At 43.3% G+C, this 26425-nt stretch overlaps 2 protein-coding genes across 11 annotated transcripts in view; one reads left to right on the top strand and one right to left on the bottom strand.

Moving 5' to 3' along the window:
- ASPA (aspartoacylase) overlaps nt 1–23992 on the bottom strand; it is a 25096-nt gene extending 1104 nt beyond the window's left edge. The window contains exons 1-8 of one of the 8 annotated variants that reach the window (XM_083480103.1): nt 18387–19304; nt 9524–9749; nt 7376–7571; nt 4853–4946; nt 3911–4018; nt 2631–2740; nt 1667–1750; nt 1420–1513 (exon numbers count right to left, since the gene is read on the bottom strand). In XM_083480103.1, coding sequence (XP_083336229.1) covers nt 1454–1513; nt 1667–1750; nt 2631–2740; nt 3911–4018; nt 4853–4946; nt 7376–7571; nt 9524–9749; nt 18387–18495 — 987 coding nt within the window. In that variant the 5' untranslated portion in view covers nt 18496–19304 and the 3' untranslated portion in view covers nt 1420–1453. Of the gene's footprint in view, nt 1–1322; nt 1751–2630; nt 2741–3910; nt 4019–4852; nt 4947–7375; nt 7572–9523; nt 9790–13951; nt 14092–16799; nt 16889–18386; nt 19305–23437 lie in introns of those variants that run through there. The other 7 variants (XM_083480102.1, XM_083480106.1, XM_083480107.1 and 4 more) reach the window with 7 other exon arrangements.
- SPATA22 (spermatogenesis associated 22) lies at nt 15346–26425 on the top strand. Of its 3 annotated transcripts, XM_083480059.1 has the most exons (10): nt 15404–15425; nt 16857–16934; nt 17007–17213; nt 17663–17791; nt 19312–19363; nt 19559–19654; nt 21139–21472; nt 23928–24060; nt 25219–25316; nt 26101–26425. In XM_083480059.1, the coding sequence occupies exons 2-10, from the start codon at nt 16874–16876 to the stop codon at nt 26290–26292; spliced, it is 1302 nt and encodes a 433-aa protein (XP_083336185.1). In that variant the 5' UTR covers nt 15404–15425; nt 16857–16873; the 3' UTR covers nt 26293–26425. The 3 variants fall into 3 exon arrangements, with proteins under 3 accessions (XP_083336187.1, XP_083336185.1, XP_083336186.1); XM_083480061.1 differs by lacking the exon at nt 17007–17213 and having other exon boundaries at nt 15346–15425; nt 16857–16916; XM_083480060.1 differs by lacking the exon at nt 19559–19654.

Genomic DNA, 26425 nt, shown 5'->3' with positions numbered 1-26425 from the left:
TGAAACCATCCCTGCATAGATAGACCCCTGTTCCACTTTATTAACCCCAAACTTTATAAAACAATTTTTAAAAAACAGAATGTTGGACTTACCTTTTCTACAATGGATAGAGGGGACAGTCGGTTGAGTTGTCCCTCAAGAGCACAAGTATCCCCTCTTCCACAGGAGAAAAATATTGCAATAATTTATTTATATATCCCCAGGGCTACCACTCTGATAAAAATCTAAACACACACATATATGCGGGGGAGATCATCCTCATGACCCAAATGTTTTGGCTCATAAGTCCACTCTCACTCTCACTGGAAACCTTTCCCCAACTCCAGTTCCAGATTAACCTCCCAAAATAATATTCAGATGTGACTCTATTAAGAATGCTACTCTGAAGCCGCCAAGCCCATTTCTCCGTGCTTCTCTGCTGTTTAATGTTAATGTAGTATCCAGTGTCTCTCTGATAAGGTACATTTTGCTACTAACCATGGCAGGCAGGATTTCAAGAGGTGAATCTTGTAGGTTAAACCAGCCTCATATAACTAGTATGCAAGCTTAGCCTAAGCCACTTCCCCTCAGTTTAGAAAACCAAGCCTTTTATTCTATTTAGTCTGCATGTGAATTTGGTGTGCGACGAGCTCTGAGCTGCTCCTTCCAGCCACATGGCTTTAACCAGCCTATTTTGTTTCAGACAAGAATGAAGTCTGAAACTAATGTTATCCTACACCAATAGTTTAGGAACTTTTACCATTTTGTAACCAAGCAATGTTTTACTGCCTGTGCAACTTTTTCTGGCTGCTGTATGGAAAAGTACATGAATCTGGCATTTGAAGAGTTTTGTAAATAATCCATTTTATAGCTTACTAAACGTGTGATCTACCTGTGTGCTAGAGAAGTGGAATACTTTGGAAAGAACCTTTAAAAGTGGTATACTTTTGGATTCACTAGAAATGACACATTTTAAAGGTTTTACAGCCTTTATCTCCACACTTTCCTTTCTTGCATGTTTTGCTATGTTAAATCTCTGTTGGGGTTCTCTCACCAAAGGGAGCTTGCCCCCAAACTGTGGTACTGGCTTCCAGGATTTCCAACAAAACTTCTCCCATAATAGCAGCACTTCCAGAACTTGAGATGCCCTTACTGATGTAAAATACAATATAATCTTTACAGGTTTAATTTGTCCATTGCCTCTTCTGCTTCCTCAGTAATGGCCATGAAATATCTCCATGTTCAGCTTCTTGGGGCATAACACATTAAATACAAAACATATATTTCTGTTATTAAAAAGTGCTATTAATTTTAAAAAATATTTAGCATTTAGTATTTATAAAAAAAAATACTAAAATACATTCATATTAACAATGCTTCTGAATGTTGATTGATCATATTGCCTTCAAAGTGCTTATTCCTTAAAAAAATATTCCTTACCATTAAATATTAAAGTCTCTGTCTGAGTTACAGCCTATGAGTTCTGGCCATCTTGAGTTAGAAAGATCAAATGCATCTGTAATTGGGTTTCATCCTAAGTTTTGAAAAAGTTAAATGAAAAATTATTCCAGTTCTAAGAGACACATGCTCTGATCCCTTCTGCACTCAATTTTTCTATTTCAGTTTTTACAAAAGCTTGTTGCTTTTCATAATAAGCAGCTTCATTCACAAAGGCTGGATATACTACCACGTCTCCTTCGTATGGGATTGTCTTTCCTTCAAGAGTTAAAAACATAGGGTCACCAGGGTTGAGAGGCTGCCAATCTTGATCCTTGTGGGACAGGGGGGAAACAAGAAGATAAAAACACAGTATTTTTAATTACTGCCTATCTTGTTAGCCTTCATTTATACTGGGGTTAGAAACCTCTTGCCCATAGGCTGATATTGGCCTGCCAAGGAGTATTTCCTGTTTAGCCACTTCCCCAAACCATGCTCACCTGTCCATCAGCTGATGTCACCCAGCTTAATTCTATTAGATTAATACTCATCTAATCTATTCCTCATGAGCAGGATTGAAGTCTCCATTCATCAGCTGAAGAGCAGGGGGTTAAATTCTGCTTGGTTCTGCTTTGGCAGTGGGGGGGGCAGTGGGGGGACTGCACTGGTGAAGTGGACTGCTCTTCCTACCCACAGGTCATGATGTCATCATGATGTCAGATAGTCATCTGACAGGTGGGTGACCCTGGCAATCTGTCAAAGTTCAGATAAAGATCTGACCTGCCAGGCCAAAAGTGTTCCCCCACCCCTGATATATATTCACATCTAGCAGGCAACCATAAACTATAGTTAACAGTGGAAAACTAATGGATAAGGGAATTTGCGGGGGGTGGGGGGGAGGGAAAAAGCCTGCAAGGCACTTGCTGTCTTTCAATGAGGATTATATCCAGAGCAGGCCCTAGCAAGGCCCATGGGCTCTCATGCTTGTTTCCAGTGAGCAAGATTTGTGCATGAAATGAATGTGCGACTCAAGAATCAGCCATATGGGAGCTGATTCAAGACAGTCACACACTCATTCCATATGGAAGTGAATCATGGTCCTTTAGTAACTTTCCTGTTAACAAAGGGGAATTTGTACACCAAATTCCGACATTGCTGTTGTTCAAGGGCAGGGCAGCGGACTATATATCTGAAGAGAAATGGCATGTGTTTACCTGCAGGTTAGGGTGAATGACAGCCATGATCTCATTATTTTTCTTTCTTGGATAATCTACTTTCTCCATTATTTTGTAAACTTCAATTGTACACCGAGGGAATTCTTTTCCTAGGGAGAAAAAAAGAGCAACGTCTCCAAGTATTATGTCAAACAGCTCTTAGTATTTTTTTTTTTTGAAAGAAACTGAATCTAATGAATCTTTTTATTGACAATGTTTGAAGTCATTAAGATGGTAGCTATCTGTATCTTGTTAATATCATAATTAGATCTGGTCACAGGAAAATGTTTTTCTATAGATCGTCTCACTTCAGAAGATTGGGTTACTGAAAGATGACCCAGTTATGCAGCGATGCATGAAAGTCGGATCTAAATTTTATCTGAACAGCGAAAATCAGGGACCTTAATCACAATATACAATGCATAAAATATATTCTGCAGATGATAGAATTTAGTAAAATGCTTCCTTTTGTCAGCATCTTATGAAGTTTAGTAATTATATTTCTTAGGTGCCATCAGATCATACCTTCAGAGATAACAATAGTAGCTATTGTCAGTGGCTATTATTGTAACTGTGAAGGAATTTTTCAAATGAAATATTATTTTGTACTGTGTAGTATTGTGGCATTCATGCTGTGTAGGTACACAATAAAAGCCTGCTTAAAACTGTGGATATATTTATTTAGGCCCAGGTATATGGCAAAGGATGTGTGGGATTTAGTCTTCAGTACAGCTTTAAGGGACAGCTTTAAGATTTAAGATTTAGTCTTCATTTTGGCCACATGACCCAGAAGCTGTACACCGGCTCCCTCGGCCAATAAAGCGAGATGAGCACCGCAACCCCAGAGTCGGTCACGACTGGACCTAGTCATCAGGGGTTCCTTTACCTTTACCTTACAGCTTTAAGAAGATTCTCTTGTTAAGTCATCACTGTGAATTCAGGTGGTCAGTGTTAAAAGACTTGGAGCCAAATAAAGTGTAACTGAGAAGCATTTCACCAAGACTAGAGAACTACAGTGCATATTTTTAGAAAACAGCAAGGGTCAACCGCCCCATCACCAAGTAGCCCAATTCAGGTTAGTCAGATAATGTTGAGTATTACTTGGAAAAGAAAAAAGGGAGTGGGATGGAGTGGAATATGCTGGAAGAAGGCATGGCTGGCATCCTGAACAGAAGCGCTCCTGTTAGGAGGGACACTGCAAAAATCTCTTGTGATTGCTATTTCCTACCAGCACATTAGCAAACTACTTGATGCTTGCTTAATACTGACAACTGCTATACCTGCATTGAACATTTGCACAAAGTCAAGGCCATGCTTGATGATCCTCCGCATTTTGTCCAAAATGTCAGCCCTGAGAACTCCTTGGGGCTGAGGACCCACTTCAATGCCTGCATAAAAAGTGAAGGATATATCAGCTTCCCCTTCCTCTTTAGCACTATCTGACTGGCATTATACCCTTTCCCCCCACATTTTTTGTTTCAATTACTGTATACATTCCCAGTTATTTAAAATTTTCCTTAATGCATTGCACACATTTTTTGTTTGTTAAAATGGGGGAAGCAGTTGCACAGTTTAGGGACCCAGGTGCTTGCCAAGCGTACCTCCATGCAGGGTCTGTATCCCAGGAGAGAAGCCACCACGGCTGTGACTGCTGTTACCACACTGGGAGTGGTGGACAGAGGTCAGCATCCAAATTCTATCCTCCAGGCAGAACATACCCAGTTCTTTCCACCCTACTTCACAGGGCTTATTTTGCATACCCCTGACCATATCCATTGCCCTCCTCTAAACATCCCAATATTGTCTTTTATCTTTCTTGAAGTGTGGCACTAAGAATTTGGTCACCTCTGCACCCTACACTTAAAGCACTCTTATACCACTTTGACAGCCACGCAGGGTCTTGGGAACTTTGGTTTGCTCAGGGTGTTGAGAATTGTGAAGCTACATGAAATCAGTATGCTTAGAAATCTACAGCTCCCAGGAATTATTTTAGGTAAGCCACAAGTTTTAAAGTGCTACAAGAGTACTTTAATGCAGGGTGTGGATGTGGATACTTTGAGTTTGGCCCTCGGATGTGGTTGCCAAAAGCAGATGGGTGTTGCTGAAAATAACTAACTTGTATGACTCAATGAATCATAACTTAGGTACCAGCCTATCTGGGAACACAATTGCATATATTTCATCTCTGAGGACTGGGTAAAGCTTATAATGTTCATATTTACCAACAGGATGTTTTGCTATAGACCGGGTCGTTGCATATTTCAGGTTGGGATGCTCAATGAGGAAAACAGGGCAGCCTTCTGGAGCCAAAGCATCCTGTGGAAAATATTTGTTTAAATATTGTACTTGTCCAAACATTAATGCTGAGTTAACAGAAGACCACTGGTGCAAAAGTTGGCTTATGCATTGTCCTCGACTGTTGTCTCATATTGAGCTGTCTTAAAATAAGTAGGCCATCTTTAGAAAAAGTACAAAGCAGTGTTTGTTGGTGATATTTCTCTTAGATCACACAAAGTATGCTTCACTGAATTCTGTTTTGTGATAATATAAGTGAACATGATTCCAGCATTAAATTATCAAAGAGAGAAAATTAATGTAGCAGTGCTCAAGAGGACCAAGCATTAAGCTGCCTTTAGGGCAGTTTCCCATCCCACATCCTTTCAACTCTGATTTAGGTTTTCTTACAGGAAAAAACAACAACAACAACCAGGATATTTGTAGCTTAGCTATATGACATTCTTCACATACTGGCCCAGTTTGCATGTCACATTAAACTGTTGTTTTAAACAAGCAATGTTTTAATGCAAATGAGCAGTACAATTGAGCACACTGCTCAAATGTTCCTGCAGTGTTCTCCTCCGCCACTCCTGCAGGGGAAGTAACATTTAAATGTCTTATGTGTGGTGAATTAAAAAAAACACAGAGCTCAGCTCTTCATCAAATCACCTTAAACCAGATCCATAATGACTTTATGGTGTTTTTTTAAAACTAATAATAATAATACTAACAATAATAATTTATTATTTATACCCCGCCCATCTGGTTGGGCTTCCCCAGCCACTCTGGGCGGCTTCCAAAAGAATATTAAAATACTATAATACATCAAACATTAAAAGCTTCCCGAAACAGGGCTGCCTTCAGATGTCTTCTAAAAGCCTGGTAGTTGTTGTTCTCTTTGACATCTGGTGGGAGGGTGTTCCACAGGGAAGGCGCCACTACCGAGAAGGCCCTCTGCCTGGTTCCCTGTAACTTGGCCTCTCGCAGTGAGGGAACTGCCAGAAGGCCCTCGGTGCTGGACCTCAGTGTCCGGGCAGAACGATGGGGGTGGAGACGCTCCTTCAGGTATACTGGACCAAGGCCATTGTTACTTGTTCCACTCATCTGTCTTACTGATGTCAAGTTAACCCTTGTGAGTGTTGGGGAGAGGAGAGGAATTTGCTACAGAGAAACCAGACAGAGAGACACACCCTGCCATCTCCAAATGGTGCTGAACTCAACAACCTGGCTCTTTGGTGCCAGAGTGAGCTACACAGTTCACACATAAGAACATAAGAAAAGCCTGCTGGATCAGTCCAGTGGTCCGTCTAGTCCACCATTCTGTTCTCACAGTGGTCAACCAGAGGAAACCCACAAGCAGGATTTGAGCACAAGAGCACTCTTCTCTCCTTCCAGCAACTGGTATTCAGAAGCATTCCTGCCTCCAGCTGTGGCACGTGAAGGAAAAGATTATGGCATTGACATGTTAAAGTAGAAGAAATGTGCACTAAATGCTGGTGAATTTCAATGCAGACTTTAATAAAAATGCAAACTGATATGGAAATATGGAGAACTGAAGAGTGGAAAAATTAGAAACTGAAATTGACAGATTCACTCATCCCTATTTACAACCAAATATTAAAAGCAACAATTAACAGCAAAATTTAGTCAGCAGTATACAGTGGTACCTCGGGTTAAGTGCTTAATTCGTTCCGGAGGTCTGTTCTTAACCTGAAACTGTTCTTAACCTGACGCACCACTTTAGCTAATGGGGCCTCCTGCTGCTGCCGCGCTGCCAGAGTACAATTTCTGTTCTCATCCTGAAGCAAAGTTCTTAACCTGAGGTATTATTTCTGGGTTAGCGGAGTCTGTAACCTGAAGCATCTGTAACGAGAAGTGTATGTAACCCAAGGTACCACTGTACAGCAAAATAAAATATTTTTTAGAATTCTTTTTTTCCTGGTCAGTTAGCAATGCTCAGCCACATACACCTGTGCCCCTCCCTTGGCCCTAGAATGAGGTAGAAGAGCTAATTCAGGAATTAAACAGAAGGACTGGCTGGCCACAGACTGGCTGACAATAGCTGTGATTCCAGTGCTGGAAGCAGATGCAAGTTATAGGGCATGGAATATATTAAGGTTCCCTTCCCCTATCTTCACGCTATGCCATATTAGAGGGAGGGCTGTAGCTCAGCAGTTGAGTGCCTGCCTTGCAGAGGGTTGGACTAGTTGACCCTCGGGGTCCTTTCCAACTCTACAAGTCTATGATTCTAAGTCCCTGGCTCAATGCCCAGCATCTCCAGATAGGGCTCCCTGAAACCCATGAAAGCCACTGCCAGTCAGTGTAGACAATACTGAGCAAGATGGGCCAATGGTATGACTCAGTATAAGGCAACTTCCTATGTCCCTATGATCTCTGGGAATTTGGTGCTGGTTCTATAATGCTCTGAATTCAGCACAGTTAACTCATGTGGGATTAGAACTTTTTACCTTTATATAGCGACACATCTGAATTGTGAAATCATCCCTGGAGTTTTCCAGTATGATGGTGCCACCCATGTTAGCTGTTGTGTTGTGCAGGTCAAAGATAAGGTCATAAGCTTTGTGGCTACCTTTTGGACCAAATATGCAGTTTATTTCTTGAGCCCTTCTCACTTCGTACGGAGTGTTGTCTGCAAGCTGTTCGCTGTTGATAAAAAGTGCACACAAATTAAAAATCACTTAGCCATTTGCTCCTTTTGCAATTAAAAAAAAGAAAAATAATTAACTCTTCATTTATCTGGCACAGGATACTTATTCTTCCATTTGTATGTGTTTCTTTAATGTCAGAATTGGTGGCCATCAGCAATTTGCATGTGTGTTTGTCTCCTTCATTACTGACAGCAGCGTATGGCCTGCAATGACTAATACTGGTAATTGCTTAAGAACATAGGCAGCTATTGGAATTTTGTAATCCTTCTTCACACTACAACAGAGAGCTGTCCTATCTGTATTTAAACAGAGTTGTATTTTTACCTTTGGCAATGTGCTGTGGCTGCCTGTGTGCAGTGACATTCTGAACAGTCCCATGAAGCTAGATTGCCCAGGAAGTTCATTTCAGGACACATGGGGGAAAATTACACTGGGAGCTCAGATGAATAGCAGCACTTTAATTTAACACACGCACAGCAATGCTGGCACTGATTCTCATTAAACCTTTATGCTGGCAGTTTAGCTTCCTGTGAAATTAGCATTTTTAAAAGGATGAAAAAGCTAAATAATGCACATCATTCTTAATTTGGTTGTTCCCTATGTATGCAATGTGATTGTACCCTAGGGATTCAAAGGTTTCTTTTTTCACTGGTTCGCTTTCACACAAGCCCTAAATGCTTGCAGGAGGTGGTTGGCTGAGCCATGCTGGCAAACCACCCCTTTTGATGCTGACATACCCCCAACAACCACATTTTCAACTGAAGGGGTTCTTACGCATGTACAGGCTTGCACATAAACAGAAACCTTGTGCAATCAGGGTTCGAGATCATGTGCATGTCCCTATGAACATACAGCTGCTTACAAGTAGGAGCCCATTTTATGCATTGATCTGATTGCATGGATTTGGGGGCATGGGTACCTAAGATTGGGGACGTGGCTTGCTGGTATACTCCACTGTCTCAGTGTGATACATTTATGAAGGCTGCCTAAGATTCATTTCAAATTGACTTTAGGAGTGTTCGAAGGCAGTGGGCAATGATTGTTTTCCTTTGAATGTCAGGTATACACACATGTGAACTGCCACGTAGCACACTGCTTCGGAAAATTCAAGTTTCAAAAAGGCATTATTCATCTGGCAGGATGGCTGCTTGAGAAATGCACAGCCAAAGAATCCTTGAGTCTTCTCACCCAACCTCAGGGATGTTTCTTGCAGACATAACCGCTTCAACCCTGTGGACTTATGAAAACAGGATTTCTACATGTGCTGCTGCTCTGGATGTGGAAGACTCCAGCGGGATAGGGAGAGAAACCTCACCCTGCGACTGGATAATACGTGAGGAACATTTGCCTTACCCCAGAAGGGCCCCTCTAAGCAGTAGGCATGTATTTTCCCCCTTTGAGTTACAGCTGTTTGTGCATAGATGACTGCTGCTCCTGTGGTCAAGTATTACAGAACAGTGCGACCCTATAAATGTCTGCTCAGAAGTAAGTCACACTGAATTTAGTAGATCTTACTCTCAAGTAGTGCTATGGTCTAAACCACAGAGCCTAGGGCTTGCCGATCAGAAGGTTGGCATTTCGAATCCCTGCAGCAGGGTGAGCTCCCATTGCTGGATCCCAGCTCCTGCCCACCTAGCAGTTCGAAAGCACGTCAAAGTGCAAGTAGATAAATAGGTACTACTCCAGCAGGAAGGTAAACAGTGTTTCCGTGCACTGCTCTGGTTCACCAGAAGCGGCTTAGTCATGCTGGCCACATGACCCGGAAGCTGTCTGTGGACAAACGCAGGCTCCCTTGGCCTATAGAGCGAGATGAGCGCGCAACCCCAGAGACTGGACCTAACGGTCAGGGGTACCTTTACCTACTCTCAAGTAAGCAGATGCAGCTGTTGTTTTGTTGTTGTTTAATCGTTTATACACTCAAACACACAAGGCAGAGGTTAGGCTTACCCAAGTCTTTTAGGATCAAAAACCCGATTCAGGTCGCAGTCAATATATCGGCAACATTTCTCCACTGCTCTTGGATTGGTGATAAAAGGCCGTACCTCCAGCCCCGGTCGCTGAATCTCTGTTCCATCATCCTGCCAGTGCTTGACCAGGAATACCCCAGACAACTCATTGCCGTGTGTTCCTCCAAAGATAGCGACCCTTCGCACAGGACCCTCTCTTGCTACAACTGGACAAGAATTCATTCTGTGAAACAGCTTTAATGACAGCTGTAACAACAAACCAAAACAGAAAGGCTAGGAATAAGAACAAGTGACAAAAAACAACAGAAATTGACACAGAACAAAGCCACACAAAAAGGTTCAGATTGCTGTGATGCCTACAGCTCTCTGGTCTGCCTGGAATTGATGTTATTTGGAAAATAAACATTTCCCTAACAAGTCTTAGATGCTTATTCTGCTACATTCCCCAACTAACTCTCCTCCCAAGACCGGCCCCTTCTTTCAGCTATATTTGGATAGTAATATGTTGGAATCAGCTTTAAGAGTTCTATGGTAAGGCTCTAAGGGTGGCAGAAGGTTTCTTGTCTTATAAGTGTTTTTGTTTGTTTGTGTAAAGGAATGTGTGCCAATATACATACTAAACATACTACAAACGCCCTTGGATAAAAAGTTGCTAAGAAGGCTAAGCATTCCTCTCTATCACAAGCAGCAACCATACTTTCCTCTGGATAACTTTCTATTTCCGCTATCAAGTTTTTACATTTATTTTATCCTGAAATCTCTCTCTTCTGCTCAGATTGCCTTCCAAATATCAATAATATCCAATTCACAGAGACATGTTGTTAAAAACAACACAGGTTGAAGCTATTTTAAGGGGAGCAAAATTCCCAGAATGATTCAACAATCAAGCTCTTTACAGAGAACTCTGGGAATTGTTGATCCCTGAGGGGAACAGGAGGTCTCCTAAAAACTCTCAGCACCCTGAACAAGGTATAAAGGGGAAAAAACAATGGTATAAAACAAAACAGAACAACACTAACTGGCAGGGAAATAATGGTGAGAAATTCAGTTCAGTTCACATTTTGATGCAAATCCACTTAATTCACACTTCCCAAAACAATGTAGTTACTGAAACAGAGCAAGCATTCGAAATTTGCATTTATGAAAATTCTACATAACAGTTCCCCAACCAGAAACAAACAAAATGTTACAAAAATGTGCATATAAGAGAGAAGTTAATTTCATTGTACACAGGTTGTACATTGATAATAAAGGTATTATTATTATTAAGTGTCATAAAATGAATATATTACTAAAAATAGCATTAAAACACATTGTATTAGGGGAAATAGATGGCAAAAATAATTGCATTTTAGGAGAAATTGCACACAAAAATGTGTTATGTTAGGAGAATTGCACACTTAAAATGCTGACAAATTTTCATGAGTTGTTGTTTTTTAATTAAAAAGAATTATCAGACTTATGCAAGTGAAACATAGGTCTGGAAATGTGCTGACTGATAAAACTGGGAAAAGAGAGAAGCAGAAAGAAATTGAAATTGACATAGCCATCCATCCGTAACCCAAATGAGCATGATGCAGTTAGCTCCAGATGAAAGCTGGCAGCCATGGAAAGTGGTCCCCTTATTGATGAAGGGTCTTTGCTGGAGTTTGCCTCACAGTCACGTTCTGTGCAACTTACCCTGAGCTCAAGGAACGCTCAGCTTGGCAAAACCCAGGTGGTCCTACCCAGCTGGGAGGCTGAAAAAGCTCCTCTCCTTGCAAAGCCATGTCCCACAGAGATGCAAAAAATAATTGCCATACCTTCGGTGCTTGTAGAGGGATGAATGCGGAGGAAGATTTGCCTCCCTACTATTTGAATTTATACAGCAGTGATTAAAAACAAACAAACCACTCACCCTATGCTGATTCCGTTAGAAGATATAAAACTAGACAGCTCAGCCACGGATTCAAAAATACACCTCCTCTTACACCACCAGCAATCTATTCACACCATCGGCTTCACATTACCGACTTAATAGTTACTGAGGCTGTCGGTGTCTTAATCCAGACAGACACCGTTTCTTTTAACTATATTGCCTTGACTTTCCCTGCACCCTGCCCTCAAAGTTCCTAGAGAAATAACTGTGATGGCACAGTAGATGGTTTCTTAAGCTACGATGGAGCAGTTACACTGTATGTCAAAGTACAATCTGTGCTGTCCTTTGCCCTCATTTCCCCAAGGCTGTTAATTAACAAGCCGCCAGAGCCAGTGAATCACAACAGTTGTAAAGAGCTGGAATAACTCGGTGCTTTTGGAACGTGCACAGAGTGTTTTGAGGGTCTGCAGTGCCTCTATGGCGGTGGCCATAAGTATGCCACAATCTAGCCTCTGTTAACAGGCCAGAAAGAGAGAGTCTAAAACCCCTTTCTTACTAAAGCCGCGTGAAAAATTGAGGCTAATTGTTTTGATGTTCGGCATGCGGCAGGGTGAGAAACCATCCGAACAGAAGACACACAGCGCGTTTCCAAACACAGTTTAGGGCAGATGTCACAGAAACTCCCTTTTCGCTCATAGCACAGGTAGAGTTTGTCCAAAGAATATTCAAACTATCCCAACAGGACACAAGACATAATAATAATAATTTATTATTTATACCCCGCCCATCTGGCTGAGTTTCCCCAGCCACTCTGGGCGGCTCCCAATCAGTGTTAAAAACAGTACAGCGTTACATATTAAAAACCTCCCTGAACAGGGCTGCCTTAAGATGTCTTCTGAATGTCAGGTAATTATTTATCTCTTTGACATCTGATGGGAGGGTGTTCCACAGGGCGGGCGCCACTACCGAGAAGGCCCTCTGCCTGGTTCCCTGTAACTTGGCTTCTCGCAGTGAGGGAACTGCCAGAAGGCCCTCGGTGCTGGATCTCAGTGTCCGGGCTGAACAATGGGAGTGGAGACGCTCCTTCAGGTATACAGGACCGAGGCCGTTTAGGGCTTTAAAGGTCAGCACCAACACTTTGAATTGTGCTCGGAAACGTACTGGAAGCCAATGAAGATCTCTCAGGACCGGTGTTATGTGGTCCCGGCGGCCACTCCCAGTCACCAGTCTAGCTGCTGCATTCTGGATTAATTGTAGTTTCCGGGTCACCTTCAAAGGTAGCCCCACGTAGAGCGCATTGCAGTAGTCCAAGTGGGAGATAACCAGAGCATGCACCACTCTGGCGAGACAGTTCGCGGGCAGGGAGGGTCTCATCCTGCGTACCAGATGGAGCTGGTAAACAGCTGCCCTGGACACAGAATTGACCTGCGCCTCCATGGACAGCTGTGAGCCCAGAATGACTCCCAGGCTGCGCACCTGGTCCTTCAGGGGCACAGTTACCCCATTCAGGACCAGGGAGTCCTCCACACCAGCCCGCCCCCTGTCCCCCCAAAACAGTACTTCTGTCTTGTCAGGATTCAACCTCAATCTGTTAGCCACCATCCATCCTCTAACCGCCTCCAGGCACTCACTTTTCTATTATTCCTTTGGATTGTTTTTATAGCGTTCGATGCGATGCTGTAAATGCTATCGCGCACGGCCCTGATGTTTTGCATGAGGAGGCAGCCTATAAATGCTTTTCGAAATATAAATGAATAAAAAGCAAAAAAAAAAAAGGTTTCCTTAAGGAACATGGGGGCTGCCTGAATATCTGGCATAAAAAAGGGTTCGTGGGGCAGCAAATTCTCTATTACACCAGTCTTAATTCATTTATAGTCGAGATGGAAAAGGAGGCGGGGGGGGGGGAATACCTGAAGTATTATATACCCAATAGTTTTTATTTTTTTTAAAAGCTCAGTTGTGTCCATTCTGAAGAAAGCCAAAGGACTTCTGGGGAAGGAACATCATATTAATTGAGAGTTTTCTAGAAAATGTGTCAGTTGGCCAGAAGAAAGGAGATCTTTTGAACGTTTCAGGGGTCCTGTGATGGTCATTTGTTTTAACTGTTCTTAATTTTGAATTTTAAACTGTTGAAACCCGCCCTGGAACCTGCTGGTCAAGGTGTGGGGGGTGTTAATAAACTTAATTGTCATTATGATCATCATCATAACTGGGATGTGTGGTAAAATAAGAGGTGGAGGAAAGGTAATAATAATAATAATAATAATAATAATAATAATAATAATAATAATAATAATAATAATAATAATAATATGATGTTATATGGGGCCAGAATGCTACTAATGGAAGGAGGAGGAATCATATTCCTTCAGCAGAAGAAAAAGAGAGAATTGTGTTGACAACCATCTTGGCTACTCTGCAACTAGGAGAAAGACAAGTGGGGGGGGGGTAAACAACCACCAAAAAAATCTGATAATATACCAATTATATAAACTGCACATATTTTAAAATGTTAACAGTTGTTAAGATTGGTGGTTCCATTGCTCTGACCTTTTCTCCTCAGGGGCTGAGGGTGGCAGCTCTTGACATCACTATACAAACAGGAGGAAGGAGAAACTCTGCATTTTTCTCCTTATGTTTTTAGTACTTAATACTTGCAGTTCTCCTCCCTCTTTCCCCTGAAGTCCTGCTCTCTTTCTCTCCTTTTCCCATTTCTGCTCTTTTCTCTCTGGAATTAAAAGTCTGAATGAGAGAGATTTATCTCCTTTCGTCCCCCCCCCCCCCAAGAATCTCACAGGAAAGGAGAAATGCTGAAAGGCTGAAGGAATTCCCGTCCCCCTCACCCCCGGCTTTAAAAGTCTTGTGCTAATTCTTAAAAATACTGAGTGCTTTAGAAATACTTGTAAATAAATAAATAGTTGGTTTTAGGCGCTATTTCTGTCTTTCTCTCCCTTGTCAGCCTTGTGCCACCCTCACGTTCACCTCATGATAGTGGAGTCAGGCATTTTCCCGCCTTTTTTACCTCATGCTTTGGCACTCCATAACTAAGCAATTTAGGCACGTTTCCTGCCTTTTCCTCAGATAACCATTTCTCTAAATGAATTTAAGCACCCCCCCACACACTTTCTTGTCTTTTGTAACCCCTGTCAGCATCAAAACTTAAGTGTTTTCCACCTTTTCCACCTCATGCTACCTAACGGATTTAGGCCCTTCCCTGCCTCCTTCTCGTCCCCCTCATTAACCTGATTTTAATGGATTGTAGGCAAATTATTTTCTCACTACCTTCCCCTTTCAGCTAGATTTAGGCACTCTTCCACTATTCTCCCTCATCAGCGTTGCACTGATAGATATAGGCACTTGCCTGCCTTTTTTTCCTCTGTCAGGTTTGCGTTTAGGCTTTTCCCTCCACCCACCGCCATTTTTCTTGCACGGAGCCATCAACCTCTAGCAAATGGGTTGAGGCACTTTCTTGCCTCCTCCATTAGCCTCGTGCTTGTAGATAGAGGCACTTTACGATGCCAGCAACAGATGACCTTTTTATGTTTGCATTTAAGCCTAGTTTTTCCTCATGATTTTTGTTTTCCGGCCAGCCTGGTCACCAGTTCTGATTCTGTCCTCACCCTTGCCTTTTAAAATCTCATTATTCTTTCTCTTAATGTGTGTTTCTGCTAAAAAATAAGACTCATGTAATTTAGTCAGTCCTTTAATTCCCCCTCCTTCCCCTGCAGCTAGAGAGTGGTACACATATGCAAAAATGTGACTTAAACACACACAGGAGAAAGCAATCCAACATGTTAAAACAAAACTGAGCTTGGTTAAAAACTAGAAATTCCAGGTTGTTTTCCCCCCTCCCCTTGCGCCCAAAAAACCCTCTCAATTGCATTGTAAGACATGATTTATAGCTCTTCTCCTAAACTTTTATTTTCCCATATACAGCCTTGCCAGCCACAGAGGTTATGAAAGCTTGGATGTGTATTTATACACAAAGTGAATGACGGGATTATTTTTATTCTGCTTAAACTAGGTAACAGTTTAATCTCATGTCACTCTGTTCTACCTAGGTTTGCATGCTATCCTTTATTTTTAATGAACATTAGTGCACATGGTTCTCTCATTTTATCATCACAACAACCCTGTGAGGTTGGTTAAGCTGAGAGACAGTAACTGGCCCAAGGGTCCCTCAGTATTTTCCTCAAAAAAATATTTTCCAGTTGCATTTTTAAAAAAATATAAATGCACAAAAATGGTCACCATAGGGTTGTAGCCAATGTTTGTCCTAAGACCTATTGAAATTCATGACTGAGACTTAGATCCATTAATTTCAATGGGTCTATGATGAAGAAAACTTAGTTATTATTAGTTATTGAATTTATATACTGCCCTAGACCCGGAGGTCTCAGGGCGGTTGACGGAACAAAGTCAAAATATAAAACCACAAAATATATAATCAAAATAAAAACAACAACCCAATAACCCAGTGGGTTGGATTCAGCCCATAATATCTGCCTGTTATATTTATCAGTCACCTCGTGCGAAAAGCCTCAAGGTGATACGCAGTCTCATATGAAAGAAACATTAAGCACAATTAAAATGACAGCGATTCAATCATGGAGCCAATGTCCTAAACAGACAGTGCACCCTGGATACCAAATCAGCTTTTTCTGTCTATGTGTATGGAGCACTGTGTGCCCTATATATTTTTACACATCTTTAAATGTTTTAAATATGCTTTCATTTTATTATTAATTGTATCGTTTTTCTTAGTGAGGAGTTTGTGAATAATAAGCAAACAAATAAACGTTTATAATTCATCCTAATGTTATCTGTTTGATCAGTAGAGCATTATCTATGCAGCATACTGGTGGGAACTTTGCTTGTTGTGTGAGCGCATCTATATCATAGGTAGGCAAACTAAGGCCCAGGGGCCGGATCCAGCCCAATCGCCTTCTAAATCCAGCCCATGGACGGTCTGGGAATCAGTGTGTTTTTACATGAGTAGAATGTGCTCCTTTATTTAAAATGCATCTCTGGGTTATTTGTGGGGCATAGGAATTCATTCATATATATTTTTCAAAATATAGTCCGCCCCTCCCCCACAAGATCTGCTGAAAAGGTTTGCTGACCCCAGTGGCGTAGCGTGGGTTGTCAGCACCCGGGGCAAGGCAAGTAATTTGCGCCCCCTAACCCGTGGATTTGCGCCCCCTAACCCGTGGATTTGCGCCCCCTAACCCTACCCCCCAGATGTTGCGCCCAGTGCGGCCGGCCCCCCCTGCACCCCCCACGCTACGCCACTGGCTGACCCCCAATCTATATATTATATTTTTAAATTTAATACAATCTTGTTATAAACTACTGTGCTTGAATAATGCACTAGAATTCTCTTAAAAGCAATGCTTACATCACCCCTGGGAAAAGACGAGTGCCCAGTCATTTATCTTTTTGTGTGTGTGTCTAGGTATTGTGGAAGGAGAAATGAAGAGGACTTTAACTGACAATTCAAACCGCTCTACTGCAGGTATCAATATTGCACTGGTACTGAATTTGAAAATTATTCCGATGACTTGATGAAATGCCTGTCATGATGGTTCAGGTGGGGGAGCTTAAGAGATCCAGGGTAGGATGTACAGCAAGCATGTGGCCCTCCAGACCTCGCTACCTGGCCCTGGGGACTCTCTCCAGGCCATATCCTCTGTCCTCAAGCCACACTCCTCACTAGACCTGCTCTGCAACCCCCTTGAGTGTTTGAAATACTGGAAATACAGTATCTGCAGCCTTCTGTGCCATTTCTGCGTGCGGGAGGTGGCCTTTGCAGGTGGGGGATAATTCAAACTCTGCCTCAGAGCAAACTGTTAGCTTGTGTTTGTGTGTGAGAATCAATACAATTAATGTTATGAGAATAATATCATAACATAATATACTGAGATCCAGCGTCGAGGGCCTTCTGGCGGTTCCCTCACTGCGAGAAGTAAGGTTACAGGGAACCAGGCAGAGGGCCTTCTCGGTGGTGGCGCCTGCCCTGTGGAACGCCCTCCCACCAGATGTCAAGGAAATAAACAACTATTTTACTTTTAAAAGACAACTGAAGACAGCCCTCTTTAGGGAAGTTTTTAATGTCTAATGCTGTATTGTTTTTAATATTCAGTTGGAAGCCGCCCAGAGTGGCTGGGGAAACCCAGCCAGATGGGCAGGGTATAAATAATAAATTATTATTAATAATAATAATTATTATTATACATATTATGTTGTAACTTCGCATTTTAGGCTACTTTCCAGTCCCACTGTTCAATCAGAAAAAAAGGAACAGGCAACCACTCACTTCAAACCCACTTAAAAATGAGCTATGTAGCAGCAAACCAGCTGAAAATGTGGATTATTCTGCCATGCTAGCTGGTAAGTGGAGGACAATATTGTGTGTGTGTGTGTCTATATTACACAATTATACAACTGAAATATCTGTGGGTTGCAGGACTACTTTCTTGTCTTTACTAATTATGTGGAACGCTGACATTTAAACAGGAGTTCTTGAAACTCTGCCCTTTTTTCTTTCAGTTCATATCATAGGTCCATGTTACAGGAAAGGAGAATTTCGGGCGCACTATTGTAGAAGATATATCTGTCATCTCTAATATGCTTGAAAAGGCTACTGTGCAGAATTTCTGCCAGGATTAATTACTGTAATAATAACAGTTAATCCTATTTTATGCTGGTCAAAGGGGAGGGGGAGCTTTCTTAGCGAAGAAACTTCTACCTCTCAATTGCCTTGTGGTTTCAAAATGCTGCCTTTGGAAAATGGTAATGTACAACAGTGCAACCGTAAAATAATTGCTTACCTAGCTTTTCTCAAGGAGTGCATTCAACTTGGACCATGCAAACTACTCACACAGAAATAGGAAACTGATAGATTATACCGACAACTGCTTATAAACAATTATATTAAGAGAGCACAAGTTCGGCTGCGGCTATTAGCCATGTTCAGTCAATGTACCTCCAATTTCCAGATGCTGGGCGGAAACAAAGCAGGAGATGATTGTTGGCTTCATGTCCTTCTTCTGAGCCTCCAGGGATTTCTGAATGGCCATTGACAGAGGCAGCATGTTGGACTAAATAGATAGGCCCTGACATCTGATCCAGCCAGGACTTATATCACTGGTGCCCTTTAAATGTTACAGGAGTGCTGTAGGGAAAGTACCCATGTGATCAACCAGCCCACATGTCTGCAGGGCTGTCAGCATCAAGAGGAATGCTGTGAAAGAATCCACGGCGGGTAGGGGGATGCCTCCCCTTGTGCTTGCTATTTATTTTACTTACTTATTTCCAAGCGGGACCTGCAACACAATGTTGCATTGTAAAGTTCTCCTATTCAGGGTTTCTGGCCAGACAGGCATCCCTTTTCTCGGATACTCCGTTTCATTCAGTCTTCCTGGTTTTCCACTCCCTGCCACCCCTCCGCCTGACACTCAGCATTCCTTTCCCACTGAGCAGGCTCGAACCTCCTTCAGCCACATTTCTGAGACAGCTTACAATAAATAATTAAGAACATAAACATAGCAAATCTATTAGAAATGACAGATACCGTATGTCTATCCCTAACCTGAAGTAACTTTCACCCTTAGAAGGGCACCTGAGAGCTCTTATTTTGGACAGTTATTGTCCCAGTTCAAAGTTTCATGGGATTCCAGGCACACATGGAGATTACTGTGAGAGATGAAAGTGCAATTATCTTCAGTGTTGGGAGAACTGGAACTTGAAGCACTACTGGTTCAGGGTGGGCGTGTGGTGGAATCCACAACACTGCGATTATGAGGAGTGCAAATGCAATTCGCATGTATATATTTTTTCAAGCTCACAAACAACATATTACCAATATCATGAACTTGATTTCAATTAACTGTGCCCTTTGCCTTTTTAAGATTTTGAATGGGAAACTGCAAAGCCAGAACCAACTCGATTACAGAAAACAATGTATGTATGGAAAAAAGCAACACATCTTAAATATATTAATCCTCCTCACTGCAAGTATATTTTATACAGTTATATTCCTGTAATTATATTTATTTTAAAATTATGGAAACTGATACTGTATGATTACACATACAATTTTTACAAGCCTCTGTCTCTTCAGCATGCATTGTAAGCTCTAAAATTATGTCCTTAAAGCCCAGCAGAGCTTCCTGTTCCACCTTCAGTGTTAAGACACCCAAATGCACCAACATCAGCTGTATCACAAGCAGGAAAGAACTTCAACAACTGGAGGTTGGTTGCATCCCCCAAAGCGTACAACTGCTTCCAGCTGAGGTCATAATATCATTTGACATGAAACTTTGCTTCATTGGGATCCCTGCGAGTGGATTTTGGAGTTAAACCTTTTTGTGCTGATGAAACAATTCACTCTGCCTATGCTTCAAGTTCTGCCCTTTGGACATGAACTAGAAATGCAGGATAGGTGGGGAGGAATTCTGTAAAAATTTAAGGTGCAACAACATGCAGGGGGTTAGACTAGATCACTAGTCTTCAATTGGTGGGTTGGAACCCACTGATGGGTTGCAGCCTGATCCAATGTAGGTTGCAACAGAAGAAGAAGAAAAAAAGTTTGGACTTGATATCCCTCCTTTCACTCCCCTTAAGGAGTCTCAAAGTGGCTAACAATCTCCTTTCCCTTCCTCCCCCCACAACAAACACTCTGTGAGGTGAGTGAGGCTGAGAGACTTCACAGAAGTCTGACTAGCCCAGGGGTCAGCAACCTTTTTCAGCCATGGGCCAGTCCACCGTCCCTCAGACCATGTGGTGGGCCGGACTATATATTTTTTTTGGGGGGGGAATGAACAAATTCCTATGCCCCACAAATAACCCAGAGATGCATTTTAAATAAAAGCACACATTCTACTCATGTAAAAACACCAGGCAGGCCCCACAAATAACCCAGAGATGCATTTTAAATAAAAGGACACAATCTACTCATGTAAAAACACACTGATTTCCGGACCACCCATGGACCGGACTGAGGCGGCGATTGGGCCGCATCCAGCCCACGGGCCTTAGGTTGCCTACCCCTGGACTAGCCCAAGGTCACCCAGCAGCTGCATGTGGAGGAGTGGGGAAGTGAACCCAGTTCACCAGATTACGAGTCCACTGCTCTTAACCACTACACCACGCTGGCTCTACTACCATGCAAATATATGGGAAAAGATTAAGTATGGCCAATGGTCGGGGTTGATGGGAGCTGGAGTCTAGTAACATCTGGAAGACCCCACATGGGCTCTCCCTGTTCTAGGTATTTCTGGGAGGAATTAGAGGAAAGGATTTAAAAATGCTGTTGGGTTTCTAAATGCTTGTACAGTGGTGCCTCGCAAGACGAAATTAATTCGTTCCACGAGTTTTGTCGTCTTGCGATATTTTTCGTCTTGCGAAGCACGGTGTCGGGAAAGTTTTGGAAAAGCTTCAAAAATCACCAAAGTCTTTAAAAACCTCAAAAAAGGCTACCACACCGCGTTCTATGAGTTGCTCCTCGAAGTCAAGTCACAACTGTATTAACGATGTTAAGAAAAAGGAAACAAACTTGCAAGACGTTTCCGTCTTGCGAAGCAAGCCCATAGGGAAATTCGTCTTGCGAAGCAACTCAAAAAACCAAAAACCCTTTCGTCTAGCGAGTTTTTTGTCTTGTGAGGCATTCGTCTTGCGAGGTACCACTGTATACATATTTTGATATATTCAAGCCATATCAACTATTTTCACTGCAGACTAGAGGAGAAAAACAACACTTGGAAAAGAAACAACTTCCCAGCTTTGGGCAGTGGAACAGACAACAGGAAGGGTTCACAGCTTGACAACAGTCCAGAGTGTTTGATGGGAACTGGATCAAAGCAACAGAAATCAGCTGGCTATTCACATGGTAGCAAGGCAGGAGGAGCAGAACAAAGCTATCCAGCCACAGCCCAATGGCCAGCTGGAAAGAACACAGTGCCGAGGGGCCCACAGGGTCAGAGTACATCGTATACATTTAAACCCAGCCCTTTACAACAAAAAGTTAACGAGAAAAAAGCTGATAGTGCTCAAGATGTCAAAATCGTTCAGGTAACATTATAATACACATGTATTTTAAAAAAAAATTGTTTGTGTGTTCCCCTTCCCACAAAACCTATGTGGGTCTCCAATGCTAGTCCTACTCAGAGTAGGCCCACAGAAAAGTAATGAGCATGACTAACATTGGCCCATTCATTTCAATGGCTCTACACCGAGTAAAACTTTGTTGGATGGGACCTCTAATCTTAAGTAATCTGCAATTTAAGACAGTGGTTGACTTGTAAATTATTTTACATCATCCAATAAAATCAAATTGCTTCCTCAGCTGAATTACCTGTTTCCACACACCGCACCCACTTTAAAACATATTGTATACCTTTTTAAAAGTGGGTTTTAGATTTGGGTATGAGACAACCACATAAAACATTTTGCAAGGAGCTACCAAGAAAATTAACCCAAACAGAGTTACACCCATCCACCCAGTGCTGCTGGGTTAAGTGATCTGCTCTCATAACTCAGATCAATCACCAAGAGTTAAGACAAAATGCTTAACATCAAAGAACACCTGCTGAATAAAGCAGCTAACTTTTTCTGCCATGCAGTTTCACAGAACTCAATGAAAGTTCTTCTAAGGACTCAGCTAGATTGGTAAAGAAAAAGTGATTTATATGTGTTGTATATGTGATATAACACTGTTCCACCAGATGGTGCTGTGGAGTCCTGTTTTTCCCTACGGGATTTCCCTGTGTAAATTTACAACGCATTTAACTTAAACGCTTCTTTGATGTGTCTAGCAGCGGCGTAGCGTGGGTTATCAGCACCCGGGGCAAGGCAAGTAATTTGCGCCCCCTAACCCGGGGCAAGGCAAGTAATTTGCGCCCCCTAACACCTAACCATGGTCATTAATACGCCAAGACGCGCGTCTTTGGGCGTCGCGGCGCAGCCTTCTCGGTCTCCCTCTCCCTCCCCGGCCCGGCTAGTCCGGACGCGGCTTCTGTCTGGCGCGGGGAGGGGGCGGCTCTGGGGCCAGTGCGTCGGCCGGCCTCCGTCGGGGGGGCCGTCGGGGCGGGTGGGCGGTCTTGGCGCGCAGGCACTAGAGCGCCGCCGATGGCGCGTTTGGCGGGCTGCGCACGTCCAGACAGCGACCCGAGGCTGGGCGGCGTGGCGCTTGGTGCCGGAGCCTCCGCCCGCAGCGCCCCGTCGGGAGACCCGGCCGGAAGGAGCCTCGAGCCGGCTGTCGGACGCGGTTGAAGCAGCCAGGGCGGCATGGCAGGCGGCGGCGGCTCCTCGGCGACTCCACGCAGCCAGCCCAGCGCGCTGGCCGAGCCCCGCAGGCGAACGCTGCCCGTCGGTGAGGAGGGGCTGCCTGGCGCGCCCTCCGTGGCCCTGACGCGCGGGGACCGTGGCGAGCGCTGAGAGCCGCTGCCAGCTACAGCCTGCGCCCGAGGCTCTTCGGCGACTCCGGAGGCAGCGAGCGCGCCCCCCCAGAAGTTGCGCCCGGTGCGGCTGGCACCCCTGGCACCCCCCACGCTACGCCACTGGTGTCTAGATCCAGTCTAAGAATAAGGGGGAGGGGAAAAACATTCAAGAGCTTCTGAGCATGTTCAAACTGTGAGCATGCGGCTGACTTTGAGCGTGGCTGAATGAAAACCATGCAGGCACAGCATCTTGTTTCAACTTTCTGAGCTAGAGAAGAACTTATGGAGGAAAATGGTGCTCAGTTCATAGTACAGCTGACCATTACATGCTGGACAAATTTCTCTACCAAACCAGGTCTTTGGGGGGCATATGAGTTGTTCATCTTGTGCAGGAGTGATTTGTTCAGATCATTTCTCACTAAGAGGTCTAGTGGCCACACACTAGTCCTTGAAATTGCCCTGGAATGAGTACAGTAAGCCCACAACTTATGCAAGAGTTCGGTTCCTGGGAACTGTGTGCAAATGAAAAAATGCATAAAGCCAGGAAGGCCCCTTAAGCAACCTGTAAAAAACCAAACATAAAAAACCCAGCACTTACCAGCTCAGACTACCTTCCCCTTGCTCACAGGCCAGCTCCACTTGCTCTCTGTGCTTTCGCTTGGCCCTATCTTACTCTCCAGCTGTGACAACGGCCAAACACTCTCCCAGGCTGAGTGCAATGGCTGATGGGATTGCTGATTGTCATTTCCTGCTCTCCCAACTCCTTCTGACATTTTTTCTACTCATATTTTGATTTCCCTCATTTTTCCCATTTATTTATTGATTGATCACCCCGTGTAAGTTTGTGATCGTAAGTTGCAGGCTTACTGTACCTCAAAAATTGCTTTGCTCATCCATTCAGGGTAGAAACATGAAGTCCATTTTGCATTCTCACTCCCCGCACCCACTGGATTTCAAAAACAGAGTTGCATATGACAGAAAAACATTTAAAAATATATAATTCCAAGTATTGGAGCAGGAACTCACCACTGTGCAAAGGTCTTTAATTGCCTCAAGTTCTCTTTTTGTTTGCCTCTTCTGTGTGAAAGAAAGGGCCAGCGGCGTTTCAAGCAAAACTGCAGGAAAAAGACAATTCTCTCAGAATTATATCTGTAGTCATTGAAAGCATGAAACACTGGAGTCAGTATACGAATAAAGTGCCCCTGTTATTTGAGGTCTTGGGTAAGTACAACAGGGTATTGTTTTTTTTCTACACAGAATGCTGGTGCCACGATACCAAGCACGGACAATTAAATATATATTTCAGACAACAGCATCAGCTGCCTGGGACCCAGCACCCTAAGCAAGGCACGTTGCTGACACTTATCTTGCTGCCAACATGCTTTGCATTTTTTTCTCAGCCTGGTGCTCCCAGCAGACCCAGGAGCTGGGCCAAGGCATTGTTTTACTTTGCTGCAATGCCTCAGAGCAGGGGTGGGAAACCTTCTAACTCCCGAGGGCCTCTCATTCCCTTCTGGGTAAGCTTCCAGGGGCCACATGCCAGTGGTAGACAGGGTCAGAGGCAAAAGTGGGCAGAGCAACAGTTGTAAATTTTACCTCGGTACTGTAGGCTAATATCAGCACATACTCAGACAGCGCCTCCTTTCAGCCACCCAGAGTGTCTGGGGCAACCCAGCTAGATGGGTGGGGTATAAATAATAAAATCATCAGCATCCAGGCGAGTAAAGAGGCATTATCAGAGTTCAAGGACACATTTTGAGCTGAGCAAGAATACCCAAGGAGGGTGCGAGGCAGGGCTGGTGAGGGGCATGGTTTGGCAAGAAGGGGTCTGGCCTAGGAGGTTCCCCACCCCTGGCTCAGAGAAACACTGCTTTGGGGCAAGTGTAAACAATGGCTAGATCCAACTGCCCAGTGCTGCTTGGGGCACTGCAAGTGCCCTCTACTCCCTGTCACTGCTGCCAGCAAACTCAACAAGAGGGCACTTTGCACAGGTCCACCTCAGACCTGAGAATCATGTCTAGATCCTGTGTGAAAGCATACAACCTTCCAGCTCTCCAATTCTATGACACATTACCTGAGCTTCACTCACAGGGCCGGCTCTAACATTAGACAGAGTGAGGAAGCTGCCTCAAGTGGCAGATGCTGGGATGGGTGGGTACAGAGAACAGCAGCAAAGTGTTGGAGGACCGAACTGTGGATGCCGCACAACCTGAGCTAACCCATAGAATTCAAATTGTAGTACCCTAGAAGAATAGACTGTCATCCCACTTCCATCTTTGTACAAAATCAACCAAACAGACCTTTAGAAAAAGCCGTTTATGTTATCTTAGGACACCATGGGATACAATTGTTAGTGTAAATCCTGCTCTATATATTTAGGTGTCCTGGATTCTGCAGTCACCCCTGGGCAGTACGGAGCCAAGACTTTCCTGTTGAGAGACGGGAAGGAGAGCATGCCATGTGTATTCTATGAGATTGTAAGTGTTTTGCATGTTTATTCAATCGTGTACTATATGTGCTACAGAAGCCACCACTTCTATTGCAATAAACACCTGTGCACCATTGATACAAGTAGAGGGATTGAGGCCATGCCCAGCAGGATGATCAATCAGGGAGCTTCACAGGTTCCCCGAGTGTTCACCCTGTTTTTCTTTCACAAGTCATTACACATGTCAAATGCATACTCATGGAATATGTGGTCAGTCCTAAAATTTCACTGATATACAAGTAGCATATAAAAATATTTTCAAAACAAATATTATTTCTGTAGATTATTCCAGTTTATTTTGACAGCGGAACATTTAACACCTATGCAAACCACTTAGAGGTTACGGATGATCAAGCAATATATAAATCCTGTTAAATAAAATAAACACCTTACATTGACATTTACCAGCCTTACCATTGCAACTGTAATTCTCCATAAACCATTTTTTAAATAATAATAAAAACTGAAACAGCTTTGTTGATATGAGTTAGATTGTGGGAAAGAAGCATGAAGCTGTTGTTTAACTACAACAAAAAGGAGAATTCCAATGTTACTGTTACTTTAAAGGAAGGATAGCCAATGTGTTGCCCTCCAGATGCCACTGGGCTCCAGCTCCCATCATTCCTGACCACTGGCCATGCTGGCTGTTTGCACTGATGGGGAATGGAGTCCACAAGTAACTGGAGGGCCCCATGTTGGCTCTTTCTGTCCATTGCTTAGTATTTCACGCTAAGGGTTGGGAGGTCTTACCTCTTATTCTTCTTGCATAACAGGACCGGGAGCTGCCAAGGTTAATCAGAGGTCGAGTCCACAGATGCATGGGAAACTATGACACAAAACGCAAAGTCTTCAAGTGCGTCTCCGTCAGACCTGCAACGGTTCCTGAGCAACAAACTTTCCAGAATTTTGTCAAAATTGCAGACGCTGAGATGAGCAAATATGTCAAAACAAGCAACGAAGTTTAACTTACACACATATACTAGGAACCATAATATGGGCGTAATGCGAAATATTTGCTAAAGCTCATATTTTCAGCACCGATATGAAAGCATCACCATAACATGTTACCTAAAATAAAGTAGTTCTGGTTTACATTCA

Source organism: Podarcis liolepis (genome assembly GCF_965112155.1).
Source record: "Podarcis liolepis genome assembly, chromosome: 16".
Lineage (NCBI taxonomy): Eukaryota > Metazoa > Chordata > Lepidosauria > Squamata > Lacertidae > Podarcis > Podarcis liolepis.
Note: the sequence above shows the minus strand (reverse complement) of the source record. Positions and strands in the feature narration are given on the sequence as shown.